The sequence below is a fragment of the Bidens hawaiensis genome, unplaced genomic scaffold, assembly GCF_021521415.1.
Source record: "Bidens hawaiensis isolate Kalapana, Puna unplaced genomic scaffold, B.hawaiensis_p1.1 tig00028346_1, whole genome shotgun sequence".
In the NCBI taxonomy this organism is placed as follows: domain Eukaryota; kingdom Viridiplantae; phylum Streptophyta; class Magnoliopsida; order Asterales; family Asteraceae; genus Bidens; species Bidens hawaiensis.
This window is the reverse complement of record NW_027494632.1, coordinates 216,283-235,924: the sequence shown is the minus strand read 5'-3', so window position 1 is coordinate 235,924 and position 19,642 is coordinate 216,283. Positions and strand designations below refer to the sequence as shown.

Below are 19,642 nucleotides of genomic sequence, written 5' to 3'. Positions count from 1 at the left end.
ACGAAAAGGGTTCCGAGCCCTAATAATACTCGAGGTATGATGTATGGTTGTATGGTTACGAAAAGGGTACCGAGCCCTAATAATACTCGAGGTATGATGTATGGTTGTATGGCTACGAAAAGGGTACCGAGCCCTAAAAATACTCGGGGTATAATGTATGGTAACGAAGAGGGAATCGAACCCTACTAATATTCGAAAACTAGGGACCAGACCCTTATAATATCTGTGATGTTAGAGACCAGACCCTTATAATATCTGTGATGTTAGGGAATCGAACCCTTCTAATATTCGAAACTAGGGACCAGACCCTTATAATATCTGTGATGGTAGGGACCAGACCCTTATAATATCTGTGATGTTAGGGAATCGAACCATTCTAATATTCGAAAACTAGGGACCAGACCCTTATAATATCTGTGAGGTTATAGGGCGAAAAGCTCTTTAAAACGTATGATTATGTATGTAAAGAAAGTATGAAGGTAACAATGAAAGTAAAAGCACTTAAGTGTATATGAAAGAAAGTTAAGAGGTTAAGTATGAAATGTAAAGAATGTATTGTATGATTATGTGATTAACTAGAACTCACTCAGCGTAGCTGACTTTTAGTATGCACGCAGGTGAGTAGGATGAGACAGCGGGCTTGAGCGGGGACACATGGCAGAAGAATAAGAGCCTGGCATCTGAAGACTTACGATGTTTTAATTTTAATGTTTTAATGTGAAAGACAAAGGACGTTTTGAGACAAGTTATGAAATATTGTAATGTTTTATGAAAGTTTTATATTCCGCGTAAATGTTTTAATTAACTCTGATATTTAGAACTGTGTTTATGAGTAAATCCAACACGAAAGTAGGGTTACCGGTAACGGGGCCTTACACTATCATCATCATCACCAACATCAACACCAACACAACTAGCATCATCATCACCTACATCATCACTATCGTCATCACCAACATCATGAAAGCTCGACTCCTCCTGCGGTCGTGACTCCTTTGGCGGAGCCGGGGTATCACATAATGACACATCATCAGTGGGACCGTTCCTGTCTCTAACCAACCACTCTATCATCCTCTCCATCCTTATCATACGTTGTTCCATATTAATTAATCGCATGTCCTGATTCACCGTCCCGGTATTGCCATGCGACTGCCCCTCATCGACACGTGATCCCTGAACAAGTACATAAACGTTAGGATGGCAATGTAAGTAGGGATGACAGTGAAACTCGAACCCGATGGGAAAACCCAAAACCCGACAAATAACCTTTGAACAATATTATATCACATACATATTTAAATGTAAAACAGATAAATAACCGTTTTATTTAAATGCAAGAAAGTTTTGAACAACAATTTGAACAATATTATAAATTAGATTTATAACATTTAAAGTAAACCTTAAATAGTAACTTGGTTTGGTTTTATTTGGTTTACATCTAAATTTTAACAATTTATGTTTGATCATATACATGTCCGTGTCCCTTCATATGCCCCTACACAAGCGACTGCTCCTGACCGGCATTTGGCCCATGAACCTGTACATAAAAAAGGTTTATTTTCAACCGTTAGTATTAAAATATAATTAAATACTGCCTCACGATATACCTGACCGCTCCCCAACCCCTGGTTTTGAGCCGCCAACAGCTCTGAAATTATTATATCCCGCTCCTCCACCTCTAGCATCTGTCCCGGAAACCACAAAAGTCCTGGCCGCAAGGACCACTGCAGACCACCATCGGGATAAACCTCGGAAATAAGCATGAGTGTAACTGTGTTCTTGTCGAGTTCATTCAGAGGGAACACAGTCATGGAGGACAACCACATTATATCTTTTGTATAACCCAAAGATTATGCAATCTTTGTAATGTATGGCTCGCCACAAATGCTGCCGGTGCCTTTCCTTACTTTATAAGAATTGAAATACATGGCCATGCTATACGCTAGATTGTAGTTAGCTGGGGTCAGCAAACAATAAAGATGGTATAAATCACGTTTAGTGCACCACTCTTGACCCCTGTAACGAGCACAAACCGTAGATGCGATCACCCTCTGTAGGTACCTATTAAATGGTTTTGTGATCATCGTTACTCGTTGCTTCATACCTCCAACTCCTACAAATTCACGATAACCTATATTAGGCCAAAACTTTATCATTTGTTGGCGAGTTATGTCCCTCAACCCATCGGTAAACATTGTTGTCTCAACCTCTTCTGTCGTGTATAACCCCATAAGCATGCCAAATTTTGCTAATGACAACTCTTGTTGGCCCTTGTTCATTCTAAAACAAACTGTTTTATTATAATGCAAATCATCAAACGGATTGAATGAAAAGGTACTAAGGAACTCAAGACAAAGTTCCTTGCAGGCTGGAAGAATTATGTCAAACAACCGTGTATCATGCAGACACAATTTTTTCTTTGCTAGGCTTTAACCATGTATCATATAGGTAAGGAAATAGTCTTGTAATTGTAAACACAATTGGTTACGCCTCAATTAACAGTAACATGTAAACAACACGGTGAATAGAATTAAGACTTACTTGGGTGGCTTGAAGAGTACTTTTCTTCAGGTCGCTGGCAATGGTAAAGGTACGACTCCTTGGTGGGAGAATTGAGCAACACTCTCCACTCAGTCTTCCTCAAGTGGAAAACTTTGCTTGTGGTGCTTGGGAATATTTTGATATATGTGAAATCGACACCGTAACATTTCAGCGTCTGGGAATTGCCGTTGGCATGCATTAATCAAAGCATACTCCCTGTCTGTTAGTATGACACGTGGCTGCATACACTTGTCCAGCGTTCTTTTTAGTTAGCTTAAGACCCACGTGTAACTATCTTCTGTTTCATCACTTATAAAAGCGAAAGCTACACAAAAGGTTTTACGGGTAGAAGTTACACCTACAATCTCAACAAATGGCAAACCGTGCCCATTTGTCTTATATGTTGCATCTATGAACAACACATGCGGGAATGCACGCCAAACCGGGAACGATAATTCATGAATGATGAATAGCCTCTCCAACTTGTGGGTGGATTCATTTACCTCATGCTCTTGAAGGTAACCAGCATTAGCCAGGAGTGTGAAAAGAACCTGCATCGGAGACTTATTACCTTGGAGGGATACTCGTTGCCTTTGTTGTTCGTTGTATACGTTTTTTAACGTAGACGCACAACGAGGGTCCTGCTTTCTTATTATTGATATAATGTTTTGGGGATCCACGTTCTGGTTTGTCAGATCCTTAACCAAAATTTTTTGCGCAGGGTTCAACCTCTTTGCAAATTCATGACCTTCCATATATATATATAGCAGCAGGATGATTATGTGTACCACACACAACTTTTAGTTTCCAACCATCTTCCTCTTTGTGGTACTTTGCAATCAACTGAAATGGACAGTTGATTTTCTTGGTACCAGCGAGTCTGACAGTTGCCTTCCCCTTGTATACACCACCACGATCACATTTAAGAAACACCTTGTTCTTGTCGCCAACAACATTTGTCTTAGACCTTTGGGTTACTATCACGTAGCCATTGTTAAGTCCGGTGTTGTACGCCCATTGCTTCAACTCATCGAACCACATAAACACCTAAAATAAGATTCATTTTTGTTAATAACATGATAACGTAATACAAACACGAATAGAAAACCTATACCTGTTCGGTTGCGAAAAAATGAACAGATTCCACAAAAACGGTGGCGAAAGATTCATCGGATTCCACAAAACTTTCTTCAAAATTATGCATTTCATCAACGAAATTTATCAATGTGGTTGGAAAAATAAATTTAGGCTGGTAATAATTTTAACAACATTTGGAAGGGATGAAGGGGGAGAAAGAAGTGAGTAAAATATACACAGACTTCATTGTTAGATTTATCTCGTTCAAAGAAATAAGTGGGTAAAAAAACCTATGAGATCACACAATTTATATGTTTGAGAGAATCTTTTTATACCTGATATTCGTCTTACAATATGGTCAAAGAATCGATTACACATAAATATCAGTGATAGATTGATGGATTAAATGTTGAAACACGTGTCACGCTTCCTGCAAAAGTAATTGTACAATTTTAAAGATTCTTCGTCATACGTTTCGTATTATTTCTTATACAGTTCGTATAGATTACTTTTCATGATTTTTCAAAAACCTACATGCATACGATTTGTATTCTTTTTTATACGGTTCATATGGTTATGTTAGATTTACATGCTTCGTACGAAATCTTATACGTCTCGTCTTCCATATAATACGAACTGTATACAAAAGAATATGACTCGTATAGTTTCTATAGCATATGACTCATATGGTTTTCCATATGATCGTATGTCTTCCTTGATTTGACTAACTTAAGTTATTATTCCATACGCTTCGTATATCAGCATACGTTGCGTATGAAGCCTATGATTAGATGAGAGAATGGTGTGTAATGGACTTAAGTGGTGTATCTATAGCAGACCTCATTGCTAAAAGATGACTTTTCATTACTCGTGATTCTAATTCAAGTTGTTCATGTAACTTCTTGTTTATGATTTTTTCACACCAAAAAATGATATATTTCTTGTGACTCATGGTTTATGCACTTTTATGAATTTTTATAACATTATGATAAAGATGTAACACATTTTTGTGAACCAATTCATTCCAACTCGTTTTTTTTCTTAAATTACTTTTTTTTTATGATTATAAACTTAGGGTCAAGTTATTCTATAAAGAGGAACAAAAATGAGAATGATGCAAAGAATTTGTAGCCACATACAAAAACCCCTAAAAACATTAAAAAAAATAAATAAATAAATCATAACTCAAAATTTAATAAAAAACAAAAAAAAATAAAAACACAAAAATGTTTTCACCGTCTTTCTCGTTCTCATAAAGAAAACAATGGTAAGTGAAAAAGTCGTCGTGTCTTTTTGTTTATCATTGTGTTTTATGTTTATTTTCGTCATTAATTGTGTCTTTTTTGCTTGACATTGTGTATTTTTTTCTTTATATTGTGTTATTACTCAACATTGTGCTCTATTTTGTTCGGCATTGTGTTATATTTTACGATCTATTGTGTTTTATTTAGTTATAATTGTGTCTTTTGTTTATTTTTGTTATTGTGTCTTTGATCTTGGCATTGTGTCTTTTCGTCAATTTTTTTAACTTTTTTTAATCGGGAATGATGGCGAAAACATTTTAGTTTTTTAATTTTTTATTTATATTTTGAGTTTTGCTTTTTTATTATTTTTTTAATTTATTTTTAAGGGATTTTTTATATGATTACAAACCCTTCTAACAATTTTTATTTTTGTTTTTCTTTATATTTTAACTTTACCCGATAAACATATATGTATGTTTTCAATTTTCTGTTTTCAACACTTCAACAACCCTAAAGCCTAGCTGGTCAACTGCTACTAGTCTCCTGCGCCTGTCAGCATTTGGTGAATTATAATAAATACAATAGATTTTTGAAATCTTTATTGACTACCTCTACATTATATATGCTTCTTTTAAGTTTTAAACCTTTATGAATATTATTTACAAGAAGTGAGCATCTCGTGACAGACAAATTATATAGTACTACATAGTGTGCAAGTTCCTGTGGACTGTGGTGGGTTAGGAGGTTTAATGATATCAACATTGACGTCGGTGACGATAGCTTTGATGTCAAGTTGGCGAACTGCTAACTAGCATGAATGTGCTAATCGTGGTCATACCTTGATTAAGACGAAGACCGTCCTAAACATATAAAACCGAAACTACAACACAAAAAGTACACAATAATTCATAAGTACCTAAACCTTAGAATGCATGATACACAACGTAGGTAACAAGTGCTCATTTAGAGTCCAAATACATAAATATAAAGTGATCATATTAATTACAGTTTTATAAGTACCTAAAGCTTATAATCAAGCATTTCACCATACTATGCTCGGGTTGGTTCAATATTCAAGTGAACCAACCGATGCAACCCCGTTGCTGAGACTCATAGACTCTTGGCGGCTCGGAGTATAGTTTTCATAGACATTGTCCAACCGTTTTGGTGTCTGAACCGAGTTAAGTTGCTGGAGTCCTAGCTTCCCCATTTGCTGCACCTCTTGTGGCGACAGTATCTTGATACACCATACGCTGTTCACAAACTCCCTGTTCGATTTTAGGGAAGAACATCATTCTCCCGGTCAACAAGTTATTAAATAAGTTATTAAACAAGGAACTTACGGCCAGGGGTCATCACCGAGGAGAAGTACATCATTCTCCCGGTCAACAAATACAAGCTGCCAGCCTGATCTTGGGTCCTCCAATTGGCCTTCAAGCCCGAACATTTGACCCAGTTCACTTCTCAGTTCATGATAGCTACTGAACTTTCCCATATCGAGCGACCTCCCAAAGCAACCCGATTTATAAACCTGTTATTAGCAATACCAAAACTAATTAAACCAAAAATATGTGTTCATAAACATTAGGGTTCGTTTATAAGTATATGTTTCAAATATTTTGTTAATGTATATATATGTGTGTGTGTGTGTGTGTAACATAAATAAGTAAAAAAGAAGATATTAAAATAAATGACGCGGCTTGACAAGCCATGAATTGACTCAGCCATGAATTGACTCGAGCTTTTTACAAGCCGGCTCGATTTGTTAACGAGCCAACCCTGGCTAGGCTCTTTTACAGCCATAACCGCTAGAGCAAAAATTCTACGAGTAGAAAATATATTCACCTTAACAAACGTGCTATTTGGTGGGTTTGTTTGACCCGTTTGACCATTTTGAACCGTTTGACCCGTATTATCAGGTGATTGAAGGAAACCAGACTCGTCAATACAACTAGTAGGTGTTGTCATTGTCGGATTCATTGAAAACCCATTTCCCGCATTACTCATGTTATAACCAGAAGAAGTCAACGGCATGGTCAACGAGTCACCATCACCACTGTGCAGAAAAAGATTCGGGTTGTCTATGCTAACTCCAAATAAAAGATTAGTTTGTGGATCGGTGTTCGGTTCATGACCAATCGAACACTCTTTTCCCGGAAACGGAGGTAATGAAACCGCAGTTTGTGAAAGACTTGTGTTATGAGAGAGGCCCATTTGTGATGGTGGGCCCATCTGTTCAACTTGTTGAAGAAGAGACTGTGATGAGCCCGATACAAGAAGTGGGTCAACCGCGACCCGTTTCGCGGGCCAGCCTGTGTAAGTTAACATAGAGGTGGACCGAGGCATGTTAAGAAGTTGTGAAGTTTCTTGCGAAAACGGGCCCAAAAGACTAACCGGGCTCCCGGTTGACTCAGTAAAGTTTTGACTTTGAACCGAAGAGATCATTGAGAACGGATTCTGGTGGGTCAATTGTTGTGAAAGAAGATGAGATTGGGATTGATGAACCATGTGAGCCTGGCCCGGCCCAACCAGGCCCGACCCAGTTGGAACGGGCTGGTGTTGTAGAAACTGTAACGGATTTGATGGTTTTAAAGAATCAATACTTCTCATTTCTTGTAGTGCGGCTGCAGCCATAGCTTGGTAAATATCAGGCGATTGCAGCCAGTTTGGCCCGTTAAGCCCCGCAAAGTTAAGCGAACTGAACCCACGGTCACACGGGTTGCCACGAAGCCACATTAATGGCGAGTTCATTCCTAAATCCTCCTCTTTCATCCCTAAATCCAACAAACAAATAATAATATCTAGTTATCCATAATATGATATTTTGAAAAACGAGAAAAGCCCGTTACAGGTTTGGGAAATTACCGTTAAAAGCGGGAAGCCCGGGTGGCCAGGGGCGTTTGAGTCGGGGAAACTGAGAAGGGTATATTGGGAAAGTGGTTAACGGCTCAATCTCCCATAGTGAAACCCTAGGTTGTCTCTCACCAGCTGTTGACTCATCCCACCCGACCTTAACAGACCGCCAGTGTGAGTTGGGCCATCTGGCCGGGTCCAAATCACCGATACCCGTTGTAGTCCCCATATAACTATAAAACATATACAATATAAGTAAACACACACGCATAATAGAAACCGACTTAAAGTTCATTCTTGTTAACATAACTTTTATTAACATACCGGCGGACACTTGATTCTTCGGTTTCAAACAACATTCGAAAACGCATTCCAACCGAAACCTGTGTATGATAGACAGCTTTGATATACTTTGCCAACGGTATGACAAACTCTGACGGACAAGCCCTGCAGAGGATGTCGGGTTTAGTAACTTTCAGGTTTTTGTTGAATAAAATTTTTATAAAATGAATACCTTGGATTATAAAAAATGGTGAATCGGCTATTAGTTGCTGCTGCGTGTGCAGCAGCCGCAAGAAGCCCGAGGTGCATGCTTTCACTTGATAAAACCGAGGACGGCATAACAGCTTGAGGTCGGTTCGCGTGTCGAATTCCTATCAGTAACTGGTTTTTCTCATTCCTGTGTAAATCATAAACACTCTTGGTCAGTTAATGCGCTCAAACTGAATCTGAACTGTTGAGATGCAAAGTGCTTACCATATGAACAAGATGGAATCACCCGCAACAAGTTTTTTTGCACTCACAAAAACACTCCAACCCGTTGTTAGAAGATGGCGCTTTGGCTGTCCTGAAATGGTGTAAAAAATAGATCAACTTGCAAGCGGGATTCATGTATTTGTGAAACGAATCAAGTTGCAAGCGTACCGCGGAAAATGTGTCTAAATTTCCATTCATTATCGTGTAAATCTCTCGCGATTAGTTCTTGGCATGGAGGCTGCTGTGTGAAATCCTGCAGATTTTAAACAAAAATTAAGTCATTGTACTCAAACTAGAGATGGTTAAATGTTCGAGTGGGCTGAATGGGTCGGGTTACAGTTCAAAACAGGTTGAAATGTTGAATTAGGCCGGTAAACGAACCGAACATTCAGTGAACCGTTACTTTGTTTATGTTATGCAAGCGAACACGAACACATGTCTGGTTCGTTCATTTGAATTTGTTTATCTCTGGATGTTTACGTTCAAAAGGTTACAATTTTTAAAGGTCGTTTGCTTACGTTCACTAATATATTCAATTAAATTTTATGGCCCAGCACAATTTAATTTGCTTTTAATTACTCTTTAAGCCCAAAACATTATTGTTCATATTTACTTTTAATTGGTTTTAGCTCAATTATGTCTGTTCATCTATGTACAGTTATGTCGTTCGTTTATGTTCGCGAACCATTCGTTTATATTGTTAGCAAACAAACATAAGCGAACACGAACACGCTAATTTTCTTAACGAACAAACACAAACAAGAAAACCCTGTTTGTTTAATTGTTCGTGTTCGGACGTTTGTTCGGTTAAAGTTAAACGAATGAAGATTAACATACTCCGGTTGTTTTCGTTTCATTCAGTTACAGGCCTAGGTTGTGAATAAAATATGGTGAATTTGTTCCGGGTCGGGCCAGATTGAGTTGACCCGAAATACTTTTTTCCTAAACTCACATAAAAAAAAGTTATAATAATTAGTGTCAGTATATGATTATTTCAATAATAATATACTTTTATGAATAAACTGATTTATGAGGTTTTATACATTTAACCTGCTTTCTTTAAGCTATTTTAATTTTACGACAACCCGAATCAACCAATTTGACATGTTAAGAGTTATAATTCACAACCCAATCCGGCCAATAAAAGATAAACGGGTCAAAACTGCTGCCCCAGCTCAAAATTTAGTCTTGATGAAACACATCATATTGACTGATTTTATTTTACTTTTATTTATTTTGGAACAGATTTTAGCTCACCAGTGGAGGAAACACTTTCTCAGCTGCACGTCGAGGAACCGAAAATCCACCATGAGTGCTCGTGTCACTCGCTGTTAACGTTTTACAAAAGTAATTTGTCGGTTGTTTGTTTGGGGCACCCAAATCCGCCGGAAGAAACGCCTCTGTTTGCTCTTCCTATATAAACAATATATACTAGATTAAACTAAAATGAATTATAAATAAATTTCAACACATTTATTAAACAATAAAATGGGAAGTTCATACGGAGTTCAATGGTTGCAATGTCATCTGAGCATAAACCTCATCGGTCTCTGCATCTGCCTGATGCAATTTTTTTACAAAATAATTGTGGGAATCCAAAAATAAATAAATAAATATTACAAAACAATTGTTAATAGGCTGGACCGAGCTTACATGCATTGTGACATTGTGAAGTTGACAAATGAGTTGTGGAGGCAAGCTCGGGTAGTTAGGAGTATGAGCATCAACTTCTTTATTTGTTGATGCAGCAACCTACAAAAGATACAATTAGAAACATTACATCAATGGGTCAAACGGGATTTGGTTGTCCCGAAGCAAATTTTTTCAAATTTTAGAAAAAAATAATGGGCCGACCCGTTTATAAGTAAATGGGGCGATATAACACACTTCGCCCCTTTGGGCTTGTTTTAAGCTATTTTTTGGTTCAAAGATATCATCAATCGACCCGTTTACTTATAAACAATACGGGATGGATTTGGTTTACCCAATAGTATTTTTGTTCAAATTTAGAAAAAGTTAAACGGGCCGAACCTTTCATAAGTAAATGGGTCAGAATAATACATTTTGCACCTGAATCGACCGCTTATAAGTAAACGGGTCAAAATAAGACCCGAAGCAATTTTGTCCAAATTTAAGAAAAAGTTAAACAGGCCGACCCGTCCATAACCAAACGGGTCGAAATAACATATTTAGTCCATTTGGGCTTGTTTTAAGCTACCTTTTTTGTTAAAAGATATCTGGAATAACGGGTTGAAATAAGACCCAAAACGGGTTAGATAAAGTCTGGTAGAACTACCTGTTCACTATGACCCTGCGGGAAATAAACGACACGACTTCCGACTGTCGGAAGGGAAACAAGAGGACCCGCACAAGCATGCCAAAGTTCAGAATTCAAACATCTTTTCTCCCCTGAAAACAAAATCACACAAAAGAAAGTAACTTTTAACACGATTAAGAATCCATAATTTATAAAGTAATGTTAGCCTAATAAGTAATAACATCTAGATAAACTTAAAAATCATGATGGAAGTTATTAATAATGAATCACTAACTATTTATAAAAAATTTCAAACTCTAATCTAAAATTCCAAGAGTGTTCATAACCGTTGAAACTTGAAACAGACTAAACAGCACAAACCGGAGCAAGTCGGCTAGTTTTCCCCGTTTAAGATCCAAAAGGGCCGGTTCATGGGTCGGATTTGGCAGTTTAAACCAAAACGAGCCTTTTGAACTATTATTATTTACACTCTCTTTAATAAAAATTTTGGAATTTGTTATTATGAGTACACATCATAATCATAAACCATCTTTATCATTTTATTATTTTAAAATTTGTAAAATACAAAAAGTTAAAGAAATGGCTCAAGCCACCAAGGCCAAACCGATACACTGCAAAACCAGCCCAGAATTTTCATCAAAACGGGCCGAATTTAACGATGAGCCATACGACTAAAAACCAACCATAAACTAATAAAAGCTGACTTCATATATGAAAAAAAAAAGCAGACCTTCAGGCAACTGCTGACCAAATCCAACAGCAGCTAACCTCATTTTCAGATCTTGAAACAAGAAAAATTCTATAAACAAACAAGAATCTCACAAAATTCCTTAAACCTATGAAAAAGGGACCACTTTTCCTTTCAAGATTCACCAACAATCTTTCTTTCTTCAACCGAAACCGGTCGTACTACAAAACAAAACCAATTTCCACTTCATATGATCTTGATCTTTCCCCCCCAAAACTAACCCCAAATAGCATCAACAATAATCTTAATTCTTGATACAAACCCACCAATAAATTCAGCTCATTTAGCTACAACAACCACTTTAGACCTCAACCCAGTTGCAAAAACCTAATCTTGCAAGCTTTTGTAATCTTGAAACTTGATAAACATAAACCCTAACAAAAACCCAGATCTATTTCACCAAGATTCTTGGATTTAACTCAAAAAGCAACCATCTTTGAACCTAAAACAGTTAAAAAACCTAATCTTGCAAGCTTGTATAATCTTGAAACTTCATAAACATAAGCCCTAATAAAAACCCAGATCTATTTCACCAAGATTCATGGAGTTAACTCAAAAAGTAACCATCTTGGAAGCTAAAACACTTGGGTTTCAGTTTCTTTAAATGGTAACCAAGATTTGTGGGTACAAGCAAATATATATATATATGTAAAGTGGTTTTGTGTGAATATTGAATGAGATCAAAGGTGGATCTTTAGGGTTATTCAATAAGATTTCTTGTAAATGGTTTTCAGCTTGCTGCTATTTTGCTGCAACTTGACTGTTACTGTAGTGTTACAAGTACCTTTTCTTTTCTTATATTATATTCTATTTTTTATTTTATTTTATTTTCTTTTTATCTCACCTCAATCAATCATCAAATACCACCATTCAACTTTTTTCTTGGCCAAACTTTTTCTGGAACTTAAATACAAAATTCACTATCTCATCTTTTATTATATTAAAGTTTAAAAGGGTTCAATTGTATTGATTTATGATCATGACCTATATATTATCTAATAAAAAATGTCTACTTGTATTTATTTGAATGAGTCAACCGGGTTGTCATGAAGTTGCGAATGTGTTAAACGAGTCATGAACATGTTCGTGAGTTGTGATAAACATGTTAAAGTGGTCGTATACTAGTCTCTTTAAGGAAAATAATATACGGAGATTAATATTTGTGACAGTTGAATGACATGTATATTTATTTGTGTTAAGGCACAAACCGTGACCCATACATGGATTGTTTCACTTTTTAATCTAAACGGGTTAAACAGGTTGATGATTTGTAATCAAGTTGCATCCGTGTCAAAAGAAGGTTCATGGTGTTGGAAGTTAATCTTGAAACGAGTTATTAAGAAAGATGAATGGGTTAAGTGAAAGAATTTAATTAATTAGTATTTAATTAATAGTTTGAACGTCTATAAATGTTTTGCAAGTTTATCTAGTCTCGAAAGTAGTAGTTTGAGTTTTGAGTTTGAGTATGTTAAGTTTATGTTTAGTTTGAGTAGGATTAGTATGGTTATTTTAGTAAAAACAGATTGGTTAGGACTATGTTTAGAGTTATAATAAAACAGAAAAGAGACAATATTAGATGAGATCAAATATTATATTCATGTTTTTGGGCCTAATTTCCAACACATGGAAAGCGGATGAAGGGGTTAAACATCCCCTAAACGGGTTTCTATGAAAAATACCATACAAAAAGACTGAAAATTGTGATGAGGTGAACGCCCTATACATTTATGTTCGTTAAGACACAAACCCTAACTCTTACACGATCCATTTAATACATTTATCTTGACAAGTCAAATGGGTTATCAGGTTCTAATCAACTTACAAACTTGTCAAATGAGTTCACAGATATTAATAAAACGGATTAAATGAGCCATACACGTATATCTTTGAAAAATATCATACAAAAGACTTATTTTTGTTATAGGTTGAACTAGATATATATTTATTTGTGCGAAGACACAAACCTTGGCCCATACACAATCTGTATAATGCATTTATTTAAACAAGTTAAACAAGTTAATGTGTTGTAATACGGATTTACACCCCTCTTTCTTATGTTAAATCAAAATAAAAATAAAAAAATATATAAAAGTGAAATGTGTGTTGGTGGTAATGTATACGTAGTTGTACAACGAAGTCAGATTTTGTTGGACCCAGAATCTAGAGTTAGATTGGAGTGTGGTCCTAATGCGGTGCCATCGATTTTCATTGATCACTACTTGTCAAAAAGTCATCTAAAGTTTTTGTTTTTAAACTTGAAATAAACAATTTCCTTATCATAATTCATCGTACGTCATCAATATCATTTTTGGATTACAAAAATAAAGATATCTTGACCAGCTTTAACTGATTTTAGTTAAAATAAGAAAGATAATATATAGTTTACTACAACATGAGGAGTATTGTGAGATGATTATAACAAATAAGAAAATCTGAATACAAACCAAGGGTAAAAGATATAGATAAGCCGAAGTGCTTGTAAGTTACTCGATATCAACTTGCTAAAAACTTCATTCGAGTCAAGTTTAAAGGAGTTCGAGTATAGAGCCTAAATTGAAGCTCGTTAATTAGTAAACGAGTTTGAGTCTCACATATCAAGCTTAACGTGGCTTGACAACCTAGATAAACTTATTACTTATATAAATATGACAAGTTGTATATAGATATCTCATAATAAATATTAGGTATATAGCTATTACGAAAATAACCTGACCAGGTGTATTATGTTATATGTGAAATTATAATTACAATATATGTATAGACGCTTATATATTCGCAGATGTGGCTAGGTTTGATCGTGACGTTAAAGAACCGAACCGTAGTGTTTGTCTAACTGTTGATGTATCTGAAGAGAAGACATGAGCAGATGGGGAAATTCTCAGACTCACAACGACAATGGAACTAAGTCATATGCAAATATTCTGAAGAGGGTTTGATCGGTTTGTAATTATGTCCTGTCATATCTAGTCTCTTACAGTTTTACTATCCAGATTTCTTTTTAATAAAAATTTTGCCGTTATAAAAACATACCTAATAAAACATTATGGAAAGAAACTTTTAGTGGAACGTTATTTATCCAAAGCAATGTGTTTCAAGCATGCTAAGACCATCAGAAGAATTAGCATGCATTGTACATATATTTCTCTTTATTTATAACTTACTGATCATTCACAAAACTGCACATTTTAAATTGATGCGCATCACCATTATTATTATTATATAATTTCTGTAACTAATTGCACGATAAGCATTGTTTAGAAACTTTGTCTATAATCTTTAGTTCAACTGACATTAAAGAAAAATTGATCAAGTGAAGATTTGAGTTAAAGGACGCAAGTTTAAATCTGATCCCAATTAGGTTTTATCGTAGTGGGTTTTAGGGCGGTGGGTTTTCCCGAAACATGAGATAATGAGTTTGGACCACCCATCGCTATCGCTGTCTGCAATATCAGACGTATAAGGTTATTCTTTGTCATTAAATTACCTCAAATAGCCAGACTTTTGTTGGTAGTTTAATAAAAGAAAAAAAACAAAAGTATCCCTCCCATCTTAGGAATCCCAACAAAAGATTTATAATTTATATTTCTAGAAGACATACTATATTTTTTTTAGAGTTAAAGTGCCATTTCCGTCCATGTGTTTTGGCAAATAATGCGAATTTAGTTCAAAAAGTTTATTTTTTGCATATGGACCCTCCACGTTTCCCAGTTGTTGTCAATTACATTCAAATCACTAACCCCGTTAAATTTAATCGTTAAGTCAGGGGTAGACACGTCTTTTCACTCTTTCTTTATATAATACTTTAATACTTATTTCACTGAACTGCTGTTTTCGTCCTTCTGGTTTGTCCAAATCTGCAGTCTTAGTTCAGTAGTTTCAAATTTGCAATTTTTTTCCTTATGGTTTCATTTCACTTGCAATAAACCCGAATTCCTCAACCTCGTTAAGTCTGGTCGTTAAACTCATCAGTGTGCCTTTCACGTGAGGGACAATTTTGTCGTTTTTCTCCCCAAATAAACCTCAGTCTTAATTCGCAACCCCCCTCACGTGAGGGGCTGGGGAGTATTTGGGGAAAAAGGGGGAAAAAAAAGAAGGAACAAAACTGTCCCTCACGTGAAAGGCACACGGTGAGTTTAACGACTAGACTTAATGAGATTAGGGAATTCGGGTTTAATTGCAAGTGAAACGAAACCATATGGAAGAAAATTGCAAATTTGAAACTATTGGACTAAAACTGCATATTTGGACAAACCAGAGCGATTCACATGGCATCATTAAATGATACAAGTCTTGGATAAGAATCTACAACGCACTAGAACGCCCTTGTTGACGATCCTTTACTCCGACAGCATCTAGGGTTCCTCGAACAATGTGATATCTCACACCGGGTAAATCCTTAACCCTCCCCCCTCTTACTAAGACTACAGAATGTTCTTGTGAATTATGGCCAATACCGGGTATATAAGCAGTGATTTCAAATCCAGAGGTTAATCGTACTCTGGCAACTTTACGTAAGGCAGAGTTTGGTTTTTTTGGGGTGATAGTGGAAAAGTTGACAGATAAGTCGCCCAGGACGAAAACCGTAGTTCACTGAAATAAGTATTAAAGTATTATATAAAGAAAGAGTGAAAAGACATGTCTACCCCTGACTTAACGATTAAATTTAACGTGGTTAGTGATTTGGATGTAATTGGCAATAACTGGGAAACGTGGATGGTCCATATGCAAAAAATAAACCTTTTGGACTAAATTCGCATTATTTGTCAAACCACGGAGACGAAAATGACACTTTACTCTTCTTTTTATATTATCAACGTTTATAAACAAACATAGCCCACCTCAAAGCCCAGAATTACCTAGAAGACATACAATACCTTTTATTTTAGACTATATGCAATATTTCGTATCTAATAATACTACTCGCTATTAGTAATATTTCTTCGGGCCTCATTGGCCCCTTTACCAAATCAGAAATTGTATTATGGTTCCTGTGAGATCTAAATAATTCTTTATTTGTTAGTCATTTAAAAAAAGTCACTCATTTTCACTCCTTCCAAAACGCATTCAATAAGTTAAATTCTTGCAAAGCAACTGATAATTCAATCGTGATATTTATGTTTAGACAAACTGCCATGTATTACTCTTAATATATTATTAGTATCAGTTACTAATTGATAAATTGTTTTAAATAAGTCTAACTTATGTCATATTGACAAAAAACAGTATCAACTAAACACTTGGCTAGTGACAGTCCTAACTAAAGACATATTTGTTTTCAACGATCTACGACTAAATGATCGTTAACTCCGCTAGTTTGATGCTGAGGGGGCACACCTTGTTGTAAACAAAATCATCATGTGGCATTATTAGGCGGCAAATATGTAAGGCCCCGACCCGGTGGCCTACATTTTGTGTTGGATTTACTCATAAACACAGTTCTAAATATCATAGTTATTAAAATGTTTGCGAAATATAAAACTTTCATTAGACATTACATATTAATACATGAACATGTCTTAAACGAACATCTTTGTCTTTCAAAATAAAACATTAATTATAGAAACATCATGAGTCTTCATATGCCAGCCTCTTATTCTTCTGCCATGTGCCCCGCTCAAGCTAGCTGCCTCATTCTACTCACTAGCGTGCATACTAAAAGTCAGCTACCCTGAGTGAGTTATAGTTAATCAGACAACATACAATACATACACTTACCTTCATATATGCATCCGAAGATACATATTTAACTACTTTACTTATTACCTTTCTTTCATACATTCATACATACGTTCATACTTTATTACTTCTATACTATATACATAATGTCCTTTCCATGTAAGATATTATTATGGTCTGGTTCCTTTCTTTTCTATCTTATATATTATTAGGGTCTGGTCACTCTCCTTTTCCATTTTCTTTTCTCTTTTCTCTATCTCAGATATTATTAGAGTCTGGTCCTTTCTTTCTCTATCTCAGATATTATTAGGGTCTGGTCCATTCCTTCTCTATGTTAGATATTATTAGGGTCCGGTCCCTTCTTTCTTCCACACTCGTGCATACTTCCTTTTCATACCCATATCATACTATACTTCTATATATACTTTAATTAACATTCATACATACTCACATATCATACTATACTTTTCATACACATTCATATTTCATATACATACCTTCCTTGACAATACGTACAATATCCGAAGATCGTTAACATTCAAGATATACTATTTATCACATAAATCATATATGGCATACACTTACCATTTAAGGTAAGTGTATTAACTATCATATTGAGTATGCACACAGCCCAAAAAACATAACAAGGAAATGGGGCTACAAACTCACCTGAATCCTGTTACGTTCGTCGTTAACGATTATTCCTCTCTTTAACTGGGCTCGGCTAACTGTACATTAATTATGTGTATCAATACGTGTCCTAATCACATTATTTAGATTTCAACAAAATGGCTAAGTCTGGTCTATTCTAATTGAGTGTTCCCATATTCAAATGCCCCTTGTATTCAAATACCCATTGTAACATTATGAAAATTTCAAGTTTAAAAATGTCAAATTCCAAAGTCAAGGGACCAAATTTGCCAAAATCCAAACCTGAGTGTTTAAATTGAAAATTCTGCTTTCCTGACCCATCGCGATACACGATGGATCAGAAGAGAGACCCATCGCATATCGCGATGGGTTGTCTGACAATGAGGCACGTAGCCTGCCACGTGGCCACACGTGGCACGTCGTCCGCCACGTGTCGACACGTGGCACACCGTCTGCCACGTGGCTGACCTACATGGTGATGGTGCAACGCTACGTCGCGATACGCGACGGGTGCCCAGGAGGCCATCGCGTATCGCGATGGGCTTCCAGGTTTTGTCTATAAATAGCAGGTCTGGGATCTTCATTTCTCACACCAAAAATCTGATTTCCTATCTCTCTCTAACATCTCACTAGAACTCCACAATCAAACCCACGATTCCCCTCGAAAAGCATGCCCGATTCCTCGATTTCCGTGTTCGTTTCCTCAAAGTTCGTGCTATATTCCACCGACTTATCAACCAAGAAGGTGTTTGTTACTTTCTCTACATCATGATGGTTAGTTTCGTAAGGCGTGTCGACAAGTGGTGAAAGATTGATGTTTGTCGATTGGTGTGCCAAGGAAAGAACAACGAAAGGAAGGGTTGATCGAGAAGGAAAGGAAGGTGAAGCGGCGTTGGAGTGCTGCTCGAATAATTAGGATTTCCATAAGCCAACAAAGGTAGGCGTAACGCCAATAAAAATAATAATAAAATATTATAAAAGGCTTAAACCTTAAGTCGAGGTTATACTCGATACCTCGATAAAAAGAGAAGAAAATATAACAAAGAAAGAATAAAAGATAGAATTATGAACATTTAGAAATATGTATATATGTGTGTAAGTATATATATATATATATATTCTTTGTTATAAATTTATTTAAGGGATAAATAACTATTCTTAAATAATAAAAGAAAAGAATACGTTTCTTAGAGAAGAAGAAACGTAGGGTTTTATAAATAAACTAAAAGGTTTATATATTACTTTTAAAAACTAAAGGTTTTAAAGTAAAAGTTATTTTGAACTAAAGGTTCATCGAGGTAAAGTTTATAAAATAAGACTAAAGGTCTTAAGCCGGATTGTATATCCGACTAACAATTGGTTATACACGTACTATAGGTGCGAGATAGCAACGGGAAAGACCCTCGGACGGTGTTTGAAGCCGATCCAAATCAAAAGGTGAATACGCCCTAACTTTTACACACTTGTTTTCAAACGAGTCAATGTGTTATATGAAAAACTTTACATGAGACTAAGTGTCTCTAAAACATTTATAAACAAGAGTATAAATACTGGCCTCAGCCTATCGTGTACATTTGTTTGGATCCTTACATATGTGGTGTGCACATCACACCTGGTCACAATTACGCTCGCCTGCGGGGAGTATGACCTTGTGTATACGCATAGGCACTCAACTAGTCGAACGCTGCGGTGTTTGCTGGGGGAACCGAGTATAGAGACTTGAGTTTATGAATTGTGTTATTTTAACTTGATTATTCCTAAGCCACGTTGGGCCGAGACCTACGTAGTCTTGAGGGGTAATTAAGTAAAGAAAATATT

At 36.0% G+C, this 19,642-nt stretch overlaps 1 protein-coding gene across 1 annotated transcript; it reads right to left on the bottom strand.

Annotated features, from left to right (window-relative positions):
* Positions 1-5,720: 5,720 nt before the first annotated feature.
* On the bottom strand, positions 5,721-12,256 carry LOC143576929 (auxin response factor 6-like). The gene is made up of 13 exons (XM_077060904.1): positions 11,480-12,256; positions 10,768-10,880; positions 10,125-10,223; positions 9,975-10,031; positions 9,729-9,884; positions 8,640-8,724; positions 8,472-8,562; positions 8,230-8,394; positions 8,040-8,162; positions 7,728-7,948; positions 6,708-7,636; positions 6,206-6,393; positions 5,721-6,130 (listed from the first exon to the last, which is right to left on the bottom strand). Exons 1-13 carry the CDS (start codon positions 11,520-11,522, stop codon positions 5,929-5,931), a joined length of 2,472 nt encoding a protein of 823 aa, XP_076917019.1. The 5' UTR covers positions 11,523-12,256; the 3' UTR covers positions 5,721-5,928.
* Positions 12,257-19,642: the final 7,386 nt, after the last annotated feature.

Coding starts and splice junctions, on each gene's coding strand:
- LOC143576929 (XM_077060904.1), bottom strand. CDS start 11,522: ATGAGGTTAGCTGCTGTTGGATTTGGTCAGCAGTTGCCTGAAG. Junction 8,725..9,728: donor AGAAAGTGTTTCCTCCACTG/GTGAGCTAAAAT, acceptor TAAAATCTGCAG/GATTTCACACAGCAGCCTCC. Junction 7,637..7,727: donor CGGGCTTCCCGCTTTTAACG/GTAATTTCCCAA, acceptor TGTTGGATTTAG/GGATGAAAGAGGAGGATTTA.